Raw genomic sequence first — 17,911 nt, forward strand, 5'->3', positions numbered from 1 at the left:
CCTTTGTACTGTGTATTGCTGCACACTTCTTTTTTTATTTTTCCCCTCCCCACTCCCTTCTTTCCTCCTTTTCATCTCCTCTCTCCGCCTCAGGGCTTAGATGTATATGTTTCCAAGCCATGTTTATGTTTCAGGAAGGGAGAAGCCAGGATTTAAGCCCCAGAGCGCATGGACTGACAGTGGCTGCAGTAGTCTAACCTGTGTCTTGACGCCGTGCTTGTGATTTATCTGTCCTCCTTTGTGTCCTGCGTGTATTTGTGTGCGTGTGTGTGTTGTGAGTGTGTGTGTGTGTGTGTGGGGGAGTGGGGGGGGGGGGGAGTGGGGGGAGGTTAATTCTTTTGGCATATTCTTCTTTTGTTTTTTAAGACGATGTGATTTCTCATGCTTTTTTTTTTTTTTTGCTTGTGTAGCTGTTGAGGCCAGATTTAGGCTTAGAGAGGTGCGTGTGTGTGCGCGGCGTGGGCAGATGATGAGTGGTTTTCATGGGTTTTCTCTGCATTTTTGTGTGTGTATGCACAGCGGGCAATGATGCGGTTCTCGGAGCTGGAGCTGAAGGAGAAGGAGGGCAGTGGTGTGTGTATGACTGCCTCGGCAGCAGGACGGGAGCTGGCAGACGGCCAGTGCGGAGAGAGAGTGCTGGAGTACTGCCAACACACCACCAGGCAGGGAGAGAGGGAGGGTGAGTAACCCAGCACCACACACACACACACACACATATATACACAAGGCATGCACACACATACATGCAGACACTCTGCAAATGAACACTCACAAAAAAAAGGGACACATGCACGCAAACAATAGGAGCGTACACACTCGCTCTCATGCACTTGCAGCAAATGCTGAGGCAAGACCGGGTCACTCTAAAAAAAGACACTCTTCCACTCACACACAGAGACACAGACACACACATAAGCGTGTCCATGCGTGCACGCACTTTTACACAAGCTAGGCAGCGCAAGCCAATGAGCGGGCAAGAGCGAGACAGCGAGGGGGAGTTTTATTTTCAAGAAGCCTTTTGTGCTTATCTGCGCAGAGAGACGATGGCGAGGGGAGGGCAAGGGGGGAGAAGGAGGGGCAGGGAGTGCGTGAGTGAAAGCTGGGGTGGGGTGGGGGGGGAGTTGGTGGGTGAAAGCGGATGGGAGAGCGCAACGGAAAGAACGGGGTGGGGTGGGGAGCGGGGTAGTTACATTGGCTGGCAGCCCAGCTGTGTGTTGGAGCGAGGCCGCAGCTGACGTGTGAGCCTAATTATGGCATGGAGAGAGACAGAGAGGGAGTCGACGACGAGAGAGGGGAAGGAAAAGGGGGGGGCGGGGGGGGGGGTAGAGTCACGCTCTGTGTGAGAAGGGCGTGGTGCGGTCATGGAGGGGGGGGCAGGGAGATGACGAAAAGAGGGAGAGGGAAGAGGGATGGGAGTCGCCATGCACAACATGTGCGCAGGATGTTTTCGTGCCTCTCTCTGCTGGAAGTGTGCACGGCTGCACTGAACCATCAGGCCGCTGGCTCGGCTCGCATCAGATTAAAAAGTCTTTACCTCATCAAAGTTTTACTGCCTGTCTTTAAAGCAGAATAAAAGCTGGCTGGTGTTTAACTGGCATTCTCGCTCCGTCAACCCCCACCAACCACACCTTGTGTCACCCTGTTTTCCTGCTTGTTTTCTGTCTGAAATCTCTTCCCGTGTGTCTGCACCCTTCCCATCATCTTATGTTTATTTTTCCTCTGTTCGCTTTATGTCCCTGTCTTCTCCGCTTTGCTCAGGTGTCCGGCCAGCATACGCAAACAACAGAGTTCCAGTCCTTCAGAGGTGTGGAGGGCAGAGGGAGCCTTTGTCCCATCCTCATGAAGCCCAAGATGGGGCCAGAGGTCCGGGCCAAGGAGGGCTAAAGGATGGTGTCAGGAAGGGGATGAAAGAGTGTGACGAAGGTCACTGTATGCCACCCACACTGACGCCATCAAAGGGCTTCCCCGACGAGAGGACTAGCCCTGGCTTTGGGGTCACCAGGAAACGCCCCCTTGGCCTCAAAGCGGAGAATGAGGACACAGAGATGGAGGGAGAAAAGGTGATCCACTCGGAGAAAAGAGCCAAGCTTTGTACGGGTGAGAATTTCACAAACACGCGTGCATCTCGCATGCCTCAAATAGCATCCCCCTTCTGCTCTTCATCCGCTTTCCATGCATCCTTAGAATTCTGCCCAGTTAGTTTTCCTTCACCGTGTGATGCCGAGCACCGTTTCATCCCTTGTTCTTTTTTTTTTTTTAAATCCCACTTTTATTATCACTGCTTCCATCCCAATCAATTCCACCTCACATCCGTTCCATCACAACACGCTCTTCCTCCCCTTTCCTGCTCTCTGTCCTGTGTTTCGCTCTGTGTGGCAGCCAGCTCTGAGAAGTGTTTAATCCTGCCTTTGAGCGGAGCGTGAGAGAAGCGACAAAGAGGGACAGCTATTCCCTCTGTCTCTCTCTCTCTCTCTTCTTTTAGCACTGCCGTTCCTTCGCTGTGCTTACCCACCCTCTTCAAAGCTGCTCTTTTCTTCTCTTTTCATCTCCTTTCTTTTTTCCCTCATCTGTTTGGGTTTCCTTTTTATTTCTTTTCTCGCTGGCATGCGGTATCGTGCTTGTTCTCCTCGGCACTGGCAGACGAGTCAAATACCCGTCCCCTGTGAATTTCATGGGGGAGAACCCTCCCTCTGCTTTTCCAGCCTTTATTGCTTTGTTTCTCCACCCGACTCTTGACTTCTCTCCCCTTTCACTCCGCAATCTGTCTGCTCTACATCCTGCTCCCTGCCTCTCTTGCCTGGGTGTGTGTCACATGTAAGGCTTAGATGGGGTTTTACCAGCCATAAGAATGTCCTGATTAATGGCCTTTGTTCTTGGTGCTCTGTAGCTTGCATGTCAATATCTACAGTAGTTCTGCACATTCCAGACGGTGACAATGACAGCTTTAGAAAGCAGAAAACCTTTTAATCCAAATGTCAACTCAGAGACACTTAGAAGAAATCTTTTAAGTAGCTCATAATGCACTTTTCAGACTATCTAGCGTTTTTTTTAAATGACCTTTTTATAATAAGCTTTATAATAGGCTCGAGAGCTTGCTCTTCACATCTTTGCATTGAGGTTTAAACGCAAAAACCATCAAACTGTTGCGTTTCAAGCAACATTCTGTGTTTGTGTTCATCTGCAGACGAGCGTGAGAAAGCCAGTGCGGACGACGACGACGACGAGGAGGTGCGGAAGCTTAAGGTCTGCATAGAGCTCAAGGGACTGCGACTCAGCAAGCCCGCCGCAGGCGCTGCTTCACCTGATGGGTCCCAAATCAAGCAGGAGAGGGCATGGCCTCAGCCCCGATTGGTTAGCCCTACCCAGGGCCTGCGCGAACGCAAGATCAGGCCCGGCGAGCACGATGACAGAGCCGCAGCGCAGAGAAGCGAGATCAACAGGAAATGGGGCTGCGAGAAGCTGCCTAATGGTAAGAGTGAACCACCAGCCGTACAAACCGCCGAGTTCAGCTAGGGTAACGGAAATCTATCTTTGGCTCACGTTTCACTTTCTTGTTGAGCAGTCTGTCTTTAGGGGATTTCCCAAAAGCTGTCAGGGAGCACGAGGAGGGGGGGGGGGGGGGGGGATTCTTCCTCTTGCCAGGGTAAAGGCTTGAGGAATCAAAAAAAAGGGGGACGCAGAGAACCACAAGATAAAATGCCTCTCACCACCCTCCCGGTGTGCGTAGATTTAGGCTTTCTCTTTCATGTTCAGCTGATCTACAGCGGGGTCTCTGTGAGGACGAATAAAAAGCAAATGAGGGGAAGTAGCTGGTGGAGGTATGTGTGGGCAGGTGTAGTGTGACTAATGTGTGATCAATGATTTTCTTTTTCTTTCCCCTTTGTTGGGTGGGTGAGGTAGAGGGGTCTTACTAAAGCCAGGGCTTTCCCTTATGAGAAACGCAAAATGGCGTCTCCGAGGCAGAAGAGAGAATAAAAGAGCAGTGGAGAGATTAAAGGAAGTGAATAAAGCAGAAGAGGGTTTGAGTATTTTTCTGTAGAAACCACAGACCATTACCAGGCACTGATTCTTTTTTTTCTTTCTTTTTTTTAAAAAATAATATATATTTCTTTAATTACCTCTCACCTCTCATGACTGTGACAACGGTTGTGTTGATAATGACTGTGGTTATTCCACTGTGTCTATCTGTGCGTTGTTTTTTTCTTTTTTTTTCCCCTTCAGAAAACCACTAATAAATCTGCATGTTAAGGATATCCCATTGTAAAAAGCTGTTGTCTCTGCAACAAATTGCTGTTATTAAATTGTTATTCTAAAAGTTGTACTGCAGCAGAAATCAGACCTAGACCAGATCGCGGAGTAGATTAAAGCGGGTTTGCAACTATCCTTAGGAGCAAATGTATTTCCAATAAGCTTTTCGACATTGAGGTTTCAAGGGCAGCTTTTTTATTTTTGTGTAAATATGTACTATAAGAGGCTGAAACCAGACAGTGCCACATTTGTTTAAGGAGATTACTCCTAGCTGTGTCCTTGCTGCAGTGAAGAAGTGCACAGGAATCACTATAGCGGTGTTTATGCGAGCTTGCGTGCGAGAGTGTGTGTTTTTTATTTATATATTTTTTTTCCCTGGGCGAGCAGGCATGCTGCGCTCCCAGACAGCTCTGTGTGCTCATTAATAAACCAACAGAGGGTGAGAGATGGCCTTGCAATACTTTCCTATCCTCGCACTCGCTCACTCTGCCTTCCTCTTTTCCTTCTCCAGGAGTAGCTGCTGCCGTCGCTCCCCTCCCCCCCAGCCAGCTGAAGGACAGAGCGCACCCGCCGAACCCCTTCTCAGGTGACCGTGGCCTCAAGGAGTCCAGGAGGGGCCCCCCCTCTCCGGCCCCAGAGCAGTCCGTGGGAGGCACCCCTCCCCTCAAGGTCCGTCGCCATAGTGACACGGACAAACCCAAGGGCAAGCGGCCGTGCAAGACCAAACACACCAGCCAGAGGGAGCGAGAGCGGGAGAAGGAGAAAAGGAAAGAGGCAGCCGCCAGCAGCCCGGGCCAGCGTTGCGGGACTGAGCTGGGAAAAGCTGAGGATGACAAGGTGAGTGCGACCAAGACGCAGGCGTCTGGATGTTTGCAGCGGCAGACTCTGTTTCAGTATGCCTGTTGGCGCCTCTGATTATGCAGCTGGGGACAGGAGGGAGGGACTGAGGAAGGAAGTATGTTTACAATGTTTAGAGGACTGCTGGAGCTTTGACCTCCCCGCGCCCTCAGCGGCTCCCTGCGGAGGGCCCTGCGTGCATGTGTTTGTGTCTCTGGCCTTAATTGTCGAACGCGTGTCATCTTTTGTGTGTGTGTGTGTGTGTGTGTGTGTGTGTGTAGGTAGGTGAGAGACAGGGGTGCGAGTGTCTGCGTGTTCGCAAGCATTCAAAAACCCTGGAGCAATTATATGTCACACTCACTCCTGAACACAAAGCTACACACACGCACACTTTCTCTCACTCGCACAATGAGGAATGTGGCAGCTACGACTGAGCGTTTGAAACGCCGAGTTCAAAAGGAGGGGGGGGGGGGGGGGGGGAGAGCACGGGGGAAAAATTGAGGGGAAAAAAAAGAAAAGAAAAAAGAAGGCGAGTCGTTTTCCGCCCGTGCTGCTCTCCTCCCCTGCTCCTCCTCAGCCTGACAGCTGCTTCGACATGGAATTCCACTGAGAGGGCTCGCAGTGTTCGCACACACTCAGTCACACGCGCACACACTCAAGCAGGCAACTCCCTCTCTCGTGTGTTGTGTTCAGAGGGCTCTGTTGGTTTAGCAGTTAAAGAAAAGTGGCGTGCCAACCTGCACTGTTTTAGGGCGTGAACACTCGGCGTGAAAGCTTTGTGTGTGTGTGTGTGTGTGTGTGTGTGTGTGTGTGTGTGTGTGTTTTCAGCGATGCATATCGTATCTCCGAGACACAATAGTAATATATAAACACAGATGCTGTTGATAAAAAATCAATCTGTGTATATATACAGTAGGTATGCTGTTAAAGAGGTAGTTTGGAAGTCATGTGAGGATAATTGGGGGGGGGTCTAAACACACGGCTTAAGAACAGATTTGAGCTTTAAATTTCAGTATGAATTCTGGGCCCTGATTCAAATACTTAAACCACCTTTTTAATTGATTCTCCTTTTAACTTATTTAAAAAAGTGGATATCATTTCCTGTGCATGGATGCACATTTTAATTTCCCTCTGTGCGCGTGTGCGTAGTCTCATCCCTGTCCCCTTGAATGCTCGTGCTTGTGTGTGTCTGTGAATGTCCCGTCTGCTTCGTGGCAGGGACTGTAACGCTCTCTCCCCATCTCTCACTCTCTCCTCAGCTGAGTGAGCAGTGCAGCGCTCCGAGGAAGAGAGCCGCTTCTCCTAATCATTATCCCTGCTCTCCAGTCAAGCCCTGCTCCCCCACCGCGCTCTGTCCGCCCTCCCTGCAGCTCCAGGCTAATGACAGAGCGGGCGGTGTTCCACCAGAGCCGGCGGGCTTGCACAGAACCCCCCCTGCCGAGCCCTCCGTGGTGCGTCCGATCCCGCCAGAGGCTCGTCGGCTGATTGTGAACAAGAACGCCGGGGAGACGCTCCTTCAGAGAGCAGCGCGACTGGGCTATGAGGTAATAGGCTTCAGTCGAAGTCATCCTCCCTTCTTATCTGCTTTCTCTCTTCGCAATTTACACCCTCAGACTTTGTCTTTTCCAAATCTCTCGCTTTCTCTCTCCCTTCTTAAATTGAGCTCATTTTCTCCACCTACTTTGTTCCTGTCTGTGACTCTGCCAGACGTCGCTTTACTCTTTTTTGAGATTCTTCTTTCATCTGTCCTATTCTTCCTCTTCTTCCTTCTTGTATGATTTCCTCCTATTTCGCCCTCACTCGCGATTTCTACTTCACATGCTCCATCTTTTCGGCTCCTCTCGCCCGCTCTACTCTTTCTCTCTCTCAGGTTTCCGCTCTCTCCCTCCCCCCCTTTCCTCTCAGCGCTCTCTTTCTCTTCCTCTCTTTGTGACTCAGATTGTCGTTGGCACCCCTCCTCTTCCCCACAAGTGCACACACACACACAGCCTCCCCTCTTCTCGCCTCGCTCCGCTCTCACATCTCATTAATTTTCCGTGAGGCGAAGTGTGACACACACCCCGGCGCGCACACACGCACAGAAACGAGCACGCGCAGGCAGCATGAGGGGATCGGTGGGATCATTATGCGCAGACTGATGCTCGCTGCCTCTCCGTAGCATCGGGAGATTTTTTTTTTTCTTTGCTGCCGATCATTTGCTCCTAAACCAGATCCTCTCATTCTCCCCACACGCAAGAAAGAATGAGACTTGTGTATATTTTACCGACTCTTTCTCGCTCTCTCTCAACTCCCATTGCTCCAAAAGCTTTTAATTAAAGTTGGATGGCCCGCTCTCTTGTTCTCCCGCATCCCTCGTGTTTCTCTTCGCGAGCCTAAACGTTTCTCCCCCTTGTTGACAGATGTTACAAATTGATTTATTGATCTGAGTAGTTTTAATGCTACTTGAGCTGCGGATTCCTGCTCTCTCACTCTGTGTGTGTGTGCGCGCGCACGCGTGTGTGGGCGCCTGTATGCATGTCCACTCCTTCGGTATCTCCTTTGATGCCGCCTGTGTGCATGCGTGATAATTTTTATCACCAGCAGAGGAATCTTCTCAGAAACTGTAAATAGGTGTGGGTTTCTTTTGTTGCTCATTCATGAGTTGCTTTATGGTTGTGTGTGTGTTTGGACACGTTTATGATGATGAGGTGCGCGCGCACGCGCGTGTGTGTGTGTGTGTGTCAGTGATTATGTGTGTGAGTCTGAATGGGAGAGAGCGAGAGTGTGAATGAGAGGTAAGCACTGGGAGTATAATCGCGTTCTAATGGCCCTCTAATGTGCCGTGGTGACTGTGGTTAGCAGTGGCGGCGGCTGTTTTTCTCCCTGGCTCGCTCGCTCGCTCTCACTCACACACACACTCTCAGACACACAGATACACGCGCACGAACAGGGTGCAGCGCAGCAGCAGGGTTCAGTCAGCCGTGCTGGAGAGAAGCTGGCTCGTCTCTCTGATTTATGCGTCTCTCTCGAACGTTTTTTTTCCCTCCCTCTCCTTTTTTTTTTTTTTCATTCCCCCTTCGCATTTTTCCCTTCCTGCGCTCTGCATGTGGAGAGGGAATGAAGGAGGAGGGAGGAGAAAACCTGAGACTACACAAACAAGGCGCTGACCGCTGCGCAAACAACCCCCTCTCTCCCACCCTTTCTCTCTCTCTCTCTCTCTTACTCCCTCCCTCCCTCTCTCTCTCTCAGGAAGCTCGTCTCTCACTGCCTGTGTGCGATAAGCCTGGGGCAGGCCCCTGGGGCTCCCACACATGCACACACAAGGACGTGCTCAGGAACACACACACCAACTATGCATAAGGCCTAACACACACACACACTTGCATACAAGCCTGTAGATGCGTACAGCGCTTGTCTCACGCTGGTGTTTAAGCGCCGCGAGCTCTGGGCTTATCACATGCAGGCAGAGAGATATGAGGGCCTGCGAGACGGAGGCACGCACACGAACACAGCTCACATGCCGATTATGAGCATGCGACGGAATACGTGCACGCACACACAAACGTTCTGACCCAGTAAGCACATGCACAGGCATCCTGACATGTTTCTTTTCCATATGCCACACAGACAAGACGACTCTCGGCGTTCGCTATTGCACACCCACATAGACCTGCACATGCAAATTCAGTGTCTCCTCATGCATGCACAAGCCACTAAATACACCGCTGCATCTTTTTTGTGTGTGTGTTTGTGTGTAAATTGGCACATGCAGGATGCAGAATCACCTCATGCATGCGATTTTAGCACACATGCACTTCTCCGTGCTGTTCTTGCTGCCCGGGCCGACACTGTGCATATTTCACGTTCATTTAGTTTTGCAATCCGTGCCTCTGCACATGAAAGCCCACTCTCTCTCTCTCTCTCTTTCTCTTCCTTCCTCCCTCACTCCCCTTTTATTCTCTCGCTCTCCCTCGCTCTCTGAGCATTTGAAATGGTAATGAGCAGAGATTCTGCGGATGTCTTCATCCCTCTAGTGCTGGGGCTCGGGGCCCCTCAGCTCTCTGCCCATTGAAAGCTCAGATAAAGGTGCAATCTGTCATTTATTCTCCCCATGAATCGCTTCTGATTTTTCTCCTCAAATCCATGTATGATCCAAGCAAAGAGGAAAAAACTGGATTGCATTTTAAGTGCGTAGTTGGACCAGAAAGCGTGATGGAAAAACTTGGAAAATGAAATCACTGTGATCAGTGGTTTTTGTGGTAAAGTACATCCACAGTGACTTAAAGTTCAGCTTTGACCGATGGCAAGCAGTCCAGACAGTGCTGACCTTTGATGGAACTACAGACCAAAAAGTCCAAAATTTAACACGTTATCACACTAACTGTATTGCATTTCATTAAACAGACTAATACTGCGCATCTCTTTAACTAAACAATTTTAAGCTTAGGTCGTTAGCTTACTCGTCGCAGGCCAGCTAGCTATGACAACTGCTTTGGCGGGTTCGCACCATCATGTTGTTGGGTAGTAGCAGTATCGCTTGCTAACTAGCTTCGGACGTAACATCAACGTTTTTTGCAAACTTACATTTGCACTCTGTCATCTTCTGATCCAACGAAATACCAATAGCTACTAATCTCTGAGTGACAAAGGATTATGCTTTCCGTATCCACAGGCCTGCTTGGGTCCAAGTAATGAAAATTTCATCATCAGACGGTGAGTGTGAAGTTCCGTGGGGACGTCTGCGTCTTCCTTGCTTTTGGTGACTGCGAGGAGAATTTACATTACAGTGCAGCAGCTACGCATGCTCACAAAGTGGTGGACTTCAAAGAAGCATAAAGCAGGGGTTATACTTCCGAGTCTGCTTGGGACTTGACGTAAATTTCATCATCAGACGGTTAGCATGAGGGTCTATGAAGAAGTCCGTGTGCATTTTTTTCATCGGCTTCAGTACAACTCGACTGAAACGAGACCAGTCGCCCCCTGCTGGTTATTAGCAAAAAATTGTGAGGCCGTCTATGTTTAATATACAGAATATGGTCAACAATAACACAACTGTAAATGGTTATTGCAAGACCATACGCATACCATAGGGTATGCATGTGCAGCAGGCAACGGCACAACAGGATTGATGAAATTCAAGACAAGGTTTTGTTTTTTCCACCTGGACTACCAACGAGGTGGAAGGTAGAAGCGGCAACAAGAAAACCAAAACAGACTTTGCGGTGTTGCAGAGAAAATGTAAGGACAGTGGCAGGACCATTTTTCATCGTTAGTAAAAGCCACTGGCATTGGCACAAGAAGGACGACCTCAAAAGAAAAGTACGCAAGCTTAGCTGTAATGTTTTGATTGTTTGTCCAGATTAAAACAATATCTCATCATTTTCACACAAAGGCTGGGTCAGCAGAGCTTCCAAAGGTTTATTTTCGGGGCTCCTAAACCGGCCGAAGATTTTGGACAGTGGATGTGAAAGCGGCAGAAGTTTTAAAATGAAACCGGATTAGTGTGGACGTACCCATTTAAAAGACACCTGTGGAGAAGCTTTAATGTGCAGGTTACTGATGAGAATGGGACATCCTCCTGTTTTTCCTTCTTCTTTTTAAGTTGGCTTAAATGGCATATGTGTGGCTGAGTGTGAGATTAAGTCTGACTGACATCATGAGTAGTTGCATACTGAGGCTTCCCGTCTCCCTCCAGCGGTGCCATTCTAGGAGGGCCGGGCTTTCACGCACACTTTACACATGCACTCAATCATCCGCACATTTCACTTTTCCGAGCATGCACAAACTTTGCTGCCTAGACTTCATCATTCAAAGGAAAGCCACTCGTGCATCTGCACACGTGATTCATCTCGACATGACCACATGTGCTGTATGCGAGGACTCTGCGAGCCGCGAGGGGTTAAATGTCTGAGTGATGCATTGATTGCAGGCGAGCGCAGGGAAGCATTCTAGAGAGGGAGATTAGAGGACGGAGCGAAAGAGCGAGAGGAGGAGGAGGAGGGGAGGGGTGTCTCATTTTACTGCGGAGGAGTGTGTGTGTGTGTGTGTGTGTGTCTGTCTGGCGGGAAGCCGGGGCTCTCATGCTAAGCTCCTCGCTCTCTCCCAGCGATATTAAACACGGCTCCGGAGGTTTAGCGCTACGCCTCCTCCACAGCCACACACAAAAAGGCACACGAGCGCACAGACACAGACCAAGGAAAGCTGCATATCAACACTCTCTACCCGTCAGTCTCTCTAACACTTGCTCTCATTCACTCACGCAGACACACACACACACACACACACACACACACACACAGCAAGTGGAATCCCCCAGAGGGGAGCTTGAGCACAGTGCTCCTGAATCTCTCTCCAGCAGGCAAACAGAGCGTTGGCAGTGAAAGAAAACCAGTTGGAGCGTCTCTCCACCTTCCCTCATTTCTCTCTCTCCCTCTTTTTATTTTGCACTTCTTCCCTCTTCCTGCTCTTTCTCCATTATCTCTCCCGCCTCTCTGGCTCATCCGATCGCTCGCTCTATCACTCCTTTCACCCCTCCCCGTTTTCACACCGCCACCCACAACCCCTTCATCTCTTGTTATTATCAGCTGCAGCCCAGAGGACTGCCCCGGCAGATTTCATCCACAGATTCATTTATCTGTCATCTGTCGGGGTGTTGCCTCTCGTCTGTCCCGTTCCGCGTCCTCTCTAACCCTCTGCTCGTCCCTCTGTCAGTCTGTTTTCTCTCTCCGCTTGCCTTTCCTTCCTCCTTCCTCCCTCCAGCCACCCTGTTCTGAAAGCGCGAGTGAGAGAGAGATAAACACTTGGACTAGATGGCAGCCTAGAATTAGCATAGAAATGGAAGTTTGGAGTCATTTCCCAGGTTCAGATGAGCAGCTCTGCTCCCCTCGGCACAGGACTGTCAGCAGGACAGGGTATGAATGTGTCTGGATATAAGAGTCACGTGTGTGTGTGTGTGGTTACAGTTGGATCCATAAGTTTAAAAAATATATATATTTATATATAATTTTGCTTCTATATACCACTACAATTGATATGAAATATAGCAATAAAGATGTAAATGTATGCAGCTTTAATTCAAGGGGTTTTAAGACAAATATTGTGTTAATGTTAACGAGTTCAAGCTATTTTTTTTCTATATTTCTACGTGGCATTTCCATTTTCACAGGCTCAAAAGTGAAAGGACAATTTACTGGTGTCGTGGAGACGGGCCACTCGTGGTCACAAAACTGCTCATTTCATGCGAATTTAAGGACATATTGGATTTCAAAGCTATTTTAACGTCTGGATATATCTATTTGGGTTTACAAATACTAGTAATAGCCAGTGCCACACTAAGTTGCCCATCCAAAAGGGCACAAACTAACAAAAAAAGCACACTTGTCTGACTCGAACGGGCCCTGTATCGACACACTTTCAGGCTGCTTTCTGTCTCTCTGGCTCGTCTCTGTTTAATGGCAGCAGACGCTGCTCCAGTCCAATAAAAACCAGTCTGACTACTTAGTGCTGGACCTCCAACTGTCACAGCCCTAGACCAGAGAAAACGCTTCCAGCTCTTGAGCAGCGCTATCAAATCTCTTTGTTCCGCTTCCATTATGCTGTGTTCAGAGCCCAGCCATTGTAACTGGCTGCCACAGCAGCGTCCAGGCCCAACCATGACACACACACACACACACACACACACACACACACACACACACACACACACACGTACGTGCATGAGGAGAATCTGGCAGGCTAAATACAGTTGAGTCACACTTGGTCTCCTCGATGTGTTTGGCGCCAGCTCCAGTATTATGGAGCATTTCTGTGCGAGCGTGTATGTTTGTCCAGCACAGGAAACACACTCAGTTCCTCCTTTCCTTCATTTTTCTCCCTCAGGAACCGTAAAGGGAAGGACTGTTTGCACATGCATTTGACTTGTGTGGCTGCTCTCGCAGTGTTTGCTTCGCAGATGCTCACACACTAAGCCCTGCTCTCTTTGTTGGCTCTTTTTTTTTTTTTTTTTAGGAGGTTGTGCTGTACTGTCTGGAGAACAGAGTGTGTGAGGTGAATCACAGAGATTACGCCGGTTACTGCGCGCTCCACGAGGCATGCGCCCGCGGCTGGCTCACCATAGTCCAACACCTTCTGGATTACGGGGCTGACATCAACTGCAGCGCTCAGGACGGCACCAGGTAAACAAACTCTTTCATGCACGTGCACACTCGATCACAAACACCAGCGGTTACATAAACACCCCTCTTAGGAAAATGCAGAAATGTAGGGATTTTCTTTTTTTGATTTTACATGAATTCCCGAATAAAGAAAACCAGGGCTTGGCCATCAATAAAGTGACGCGAGCTTTCTCATAACTAAAATTTCTGGGATTTATTTTACATTATTGTACAAGAGCAGTAATTTGGCTGATTAGCTGCACTTTTGGAAAGGGAAGGCTAGTACTTTTATTGCAGTGTTATTAAAATTTACACTAGGGGGTCTGTTCTAGGAAACTGTGCTCAGGTCTTACAGGAGTATTGCCCATGCAGTTTTGCTTTTGAGATTTGCAGCATCTGCAGTAAGAACAACGGTAGTCTTATAAATCTGAATTTCATTTTACTTTGTCTCGCTACGTCTGAGTTTAGGGAAAATCTAAATAAGGAAAATATATTTTGTGGCGCTAGATCGTTCTTGTAAGTTTGATCAGAAGTGAATTCCCAAAAATATCCTCCACACCATGTATAAATTTTATCCATGGATTCTGAAGGATATGTGGATCCGAGTTAGTGTAAAATATTTTCTGAAGAAGGTAAAGAAGACATTTCCCTCTTATAATTTTAATTTGATATGTATTTGTAAAGATATGATGCAAAATGCAATTTTCCCCCTAATCTCATCCTGGTAAACTACTCCAATAGTTAATCAATGAACTTACTTCCCTGTGTGTGTAGACCGATTCACGATGCCGTGGAGAACGACCACCTGGACGTGGTGAGAGTCCTGCTGTCTTATGGCGCCGACCCCACCTTGGCAACGTATTCTGGCCGTGGCCTTCTCAAGATGACCCACAGCGACAGCATGGAGCGCTTCCTCACTGGTAAATGTGATTTTCTTACATATGAAAGAAAGAAACTGACATTAAACTGAGTCCTTGACTTCAGATTCTTACATTTGAGTCTCATTTTGGCACGTGTGATAGATGGCTTGCAAACAAAGCCTTCTGAGTTAGGCCATCATATGTAGGAATTATCTGCAATATGAAGAAAGACAAAACAGATCTTAACAAAAAAAAGATGACTTGGAATTTAAGATCCTTATTAAAATCACAGTGTAGTAAGAGCTAAAGTTGGTAGACCGTTTCTTCTCTCATGCAGACAAAATGAAATGCAAAAGCCACAAGATTTGAATATTAATGTGCCTTTGACCACAGATCATAAAACTCAGCAATACTAGAAAAGGGAAATAAAAGCCAGCGCGAAGCAAGGATTTCTTTTTCAAAAAACACACACGCACACACAAAAAAACAAAAACCAGAAGGCACACCGGAGTGTGGGCATCAAAAGGTGAGGCAAGGGTAAACTGTTAAAGAGATCGGTCACGAGCCCGGTTCCCGAAAGCTCCCATCTTGGCTCGTTCGCTGTTTGCTGTTCTTTCGGCGCTCTGACCTCTGTGCAACCTGTTGGTGTGAGGCCCTCTCCGCAAATCTTCCCAACTACAGCTCGACACGACCGTCGCTGTCATCCCCGTCTCCCCTCCAGCGACCTCCCTACCCCTCCTCTCCCCCTCCCTCCCTCCCTCGACCACCTGTTAGACAGGGAGTCTAAGCCCGCCGGGGTGCGTGCTGCTGCCTCTGAGCTCCTCTATCTGGTTACTTAGCAACGGCAACTGTGTTTGCTCAGCGTACGTGCGGAAATGGGCTTTGCTCTGGCTAGAGACTCTGCTTTTGTACGCGTGCATGTGAGTGCCTGTCTTTTCACAAGGCTGCCACGCTACAGTCTGACGTGTGTGTTGTGAGGGCTTGATGTTTGTACTCGGGTTGAGTCAACACGAATCTGTGCACATGAGGAGGAGGAGGAAATGAAAGCACACACACACACACACACAAACAGGCTCATGTTTCCCCTGTAGCCAGCTGCTTGGTATTACCTGAACTAGTTAAAAGCTATTGCCTGAGAGACACTCGGGGGCTCGTAGCGAGCAGGAGAGACGATCGCGGAACGGAGGCGAAAATAAAACAGGTGGCAGGAGGAGGTTTATGCGAGTAGGTAGACGCCTGCGAAAGCTGGTGCTGAATGTTGAAGAGAACGCGGGTGGATGGATCGATGTCGGCAGGGAGATCGAGCACCGGAGAAAATGAGCGAGTGCAAGCGATTGCTGCCCTCCCTCCACCTGGTCCCACTCATCTGGAGGCCGTTAATCCCTCCAAACACACGCCAGACGCCCCACGCCTCAGCACTGGCACAAAGCCCAGCTCTCACTCTGCAAGTGTGTGCGTGCACGCGCATGTGCTGAATACACACTTTGCTCTCGCTGGGTGTGCTTATCCAGCTCCCTCTGCCTGTTTGTTTCCATCGCTCTGTGTGTGTGTGTGTGTGTGTGTATGTGTGTGCGCACTCGGCGACTGTGTGTGGTTCTTGTTTGATTTCTGGCAGCAGTCTGCAGTCCTGCTCTGCACTGAGCCAGCTCTAACCCAGCGGAGACAGCCACTCTCCTCCCCCGTGGTAGAGCCGCTGGCCCCTGACCATCAGCCCTCCCGTCCTCCCCCCAAAAACATTTGCTCTGTTTGTTTCTCTTTTCTCTCTTGACACTCCCCCTCACCCTCCTCCTCCTTCTCTCCTCTTTTTTTTCCTGCGCTCTTTATCCATTTTTCTGCTGTATTCTCCAAGGGCAATTGTATTTGCCTCGTTGCCTGTCCCCAGGGCTCTGGCTCTTGAATAACAGGCTTCGCTCCTCTCCTCTGTCCGTAGATTATTTTGCCGACCTTCAGGGCCGCTCAGATGACGACCCAGGGCTTTATTGGGAATTCTATGGCAGCGCTGTGTGTGGTGAGTACTGATCAGCACTCTGCGTGTGTCCTTTAGTGCTTACAAAGTCTTTATTTTTAAACATCATCAGTGTCTGTACGTCACACTGGCCTCTTTTAGGCAAGACAGCTTTATGGTAATGTTGACGCTCACTAAAAAAACGATCCGTGCTCTTCCTTTTTTCTGTGCCCAGAGTCTACCGAAGAGGGCGGTGTCTATGACATTTTAGCAGACGCCCCAGGTCCAGATGATGAAGATGAGGATGATAAAAGGGAGGTGTTTGAGTTCGAGTTCTCCGATCGACCTCTTTTGCCTTGCTACAACATCCAGGTGTCCCTCTCCCAGGGGTGAGCATTAATCTCAAAAGCAGATTACATTTTCAGCTCTGTTTTTTCCTAAATTCCTAAATGTCTGTTAATTATTCTCTTTCAGGCCAAAAAACTGGCTGCTATTCTCCGACGTGCTCCGTCGGCTGCGGATATCCGCTCGCGGTTTCCGGCAGGCCTTCCCTCACATGGAGGTGGTGACGGTAGCGGAGGCGGAGTTTTACCGGCAAGCATCTCTGTCCCAGCTCTTCTCCTGCCCAGAAGAGCTAGAGGGCTTCCATCCCGACAGCAAGGAGCTGCTGGACCTGGTGGAAGACAGCGCAGAGCTCGCAGCCCTGCTGGGCTCCACACTGGAGTTTCTGGACGACCGCTGGGATCACCCCGGTGACAAACTCAAGGACAAAATCAAGGCTGTGGAAAAGTTGGGCTCATCCTGACCCTTTGACCCACTGAACCTTAATCATTATCGACTGCAGTTTGCTTTAGAACCGAGCAGGGGTTATGACGACATGCCTTAGCCTGACCTTTAGTCCCTGCGTTTCGGCCCAACTCTGGACCAGCACTGGTGCACTGTACAGATGGACTGACCTACTGGCTGATGGGCTGCTGAAACATTTCCCTCTGTTAACTGAGGATCAATATATTTGTGACTCAATAGACTTAATAATGGTCTTATTTTTATAAATTAATATATGTATAAATAAATATATAGATATATATATATATAAATATATAATATCAAGGGTTTTTTTTTTTTTTGCTCACACGCCCCTCTGAAAGATTTTGTATGGCAACAGAGCGTAAGCGTGTTGTCAGCAACTGGATGGCGTGCGTGAGCGCGCGGCACATTGTGCATGTGTGTAGTTGTACAGAATAGTACCGAGGCTGTGCTATTGAATGTGGTATTTGTGTTTATAGGAAGCACATGATGTCCTGTTTTTCTCCCCCCGGCCATCCCCTCCTCAGACTTTAGTGCTCGCTTGAGCCTCAGGGGCTTTTCTGTTGTTGTTGTTTTTTGTTGTTTTTTTTCCGAATGTTCAAATGTTGCTTCCTGTTTAGTCTGTAATTTAACATGCAAACTACAAAATTGTATAATAAAGTTTTAAGACAATGTTGATATTCACCCCTTGGCACAGCTTGTACATAACAAGGAGGCTACTGCAGTAAGGTAATTTTTGGTGTGTTCAGTTTTGTTTTGGGTTTGTTTGTTCTTTTTGTTCTAACTTTGTAATTAAAATATCTCATAATTTGTATTTATATTTTACAAACGAAGTTGCTTTAAAATAAATATACAAACCGCAAGATGATCTACGTGTCCTGCTCGTCGTTAAGTCATTTGTGAAGTCATTTGAATTCTGAGAAGTTGAGTGGTGATGGGTGCCCTGTCGATTTTAATCTGTGTGTGTAATTACTCCTGCGCCTGATAGAAGTGCGATCCACCACGATCCTCTATTGCCATCTCTTGGAAATTTTAAGTATTGTAGGTTTAGTGCAATTTATTGCTGCAACCCTGAGAGAACA

The 17,911-nt window shown here is 48.5% G+C and overlaps 1 protein-coding gene across 1 annotated transcript in view; it reads left to right on the forward strand.

Annotated features, from left to right (window-relative positions):
• bcor (BCL6 corepressor) overlaps positions 1 to 17,691 on the forward strand; it is a 31,650-nt gene extending 13,959 nt beyond the window's left edge. Inside the window, exons 5-14 of the mRNA XM_035906661.2 lie at positions 520 to 679; positions 1,759 to 2,097; positions 3,185 to 3,469; positions 4,760 to 5,085; positions 6,345 to 6,629; positions 13,072 to 13,238; positions 13,992 to 14,137; positions 16,008 to 16,085; positions 16,258 to 16,411; positions 16,497 to 17,691. Of these exons, the coding sequence (XP_035762554.2) occupies positions 520 to 679; positions 1,759 to 2,097; positions 3,185 to 3,469; positions 4,760 to 5,085; positions 6,345 to 6,629; positions 13,072 to 13,238; positions 13,992 to 14,137; positions 16,008 to 16,085; positions 16,258 to 16,411; positions 16,497 to 16,827 (2,271 nt within the window). The 3' untranslated portion in view covers positions 16,828 to 17,691. The remainder of the gene's footprint in view (positions 1 to 519; positions 680 to 1,758; positions 2,098 to 3,184; positions 3,470 to 4,759; positions 5,086 to 6,344; positions 6,630 to 13,071; positions 13,239 to 13,991; positions 14,138 to 16,007; positions 16,086 to 16,257; positions 16,412 to 16,496) is intronic.
• The last annotated feature ends 220 nt before the right edge of the window (positions 17,692 to 17,911 follow it).

Source organism: Neolamprologus brichardi, chromosome 16, assembly GCF_056152115.1.
Source record: "Neolamprologus brichardi isolate AB-2024 chromosome 16, ASM5615211v1, whole genome shotgun sequence".
In the NCBI taxonomy this organism is placed as follows: Eukaryota; Metazoa; Chordata; class Actinopteri; order Cichliformes; family Cichlidae; genus Neolamprologus; species Neolamprologus brichardi.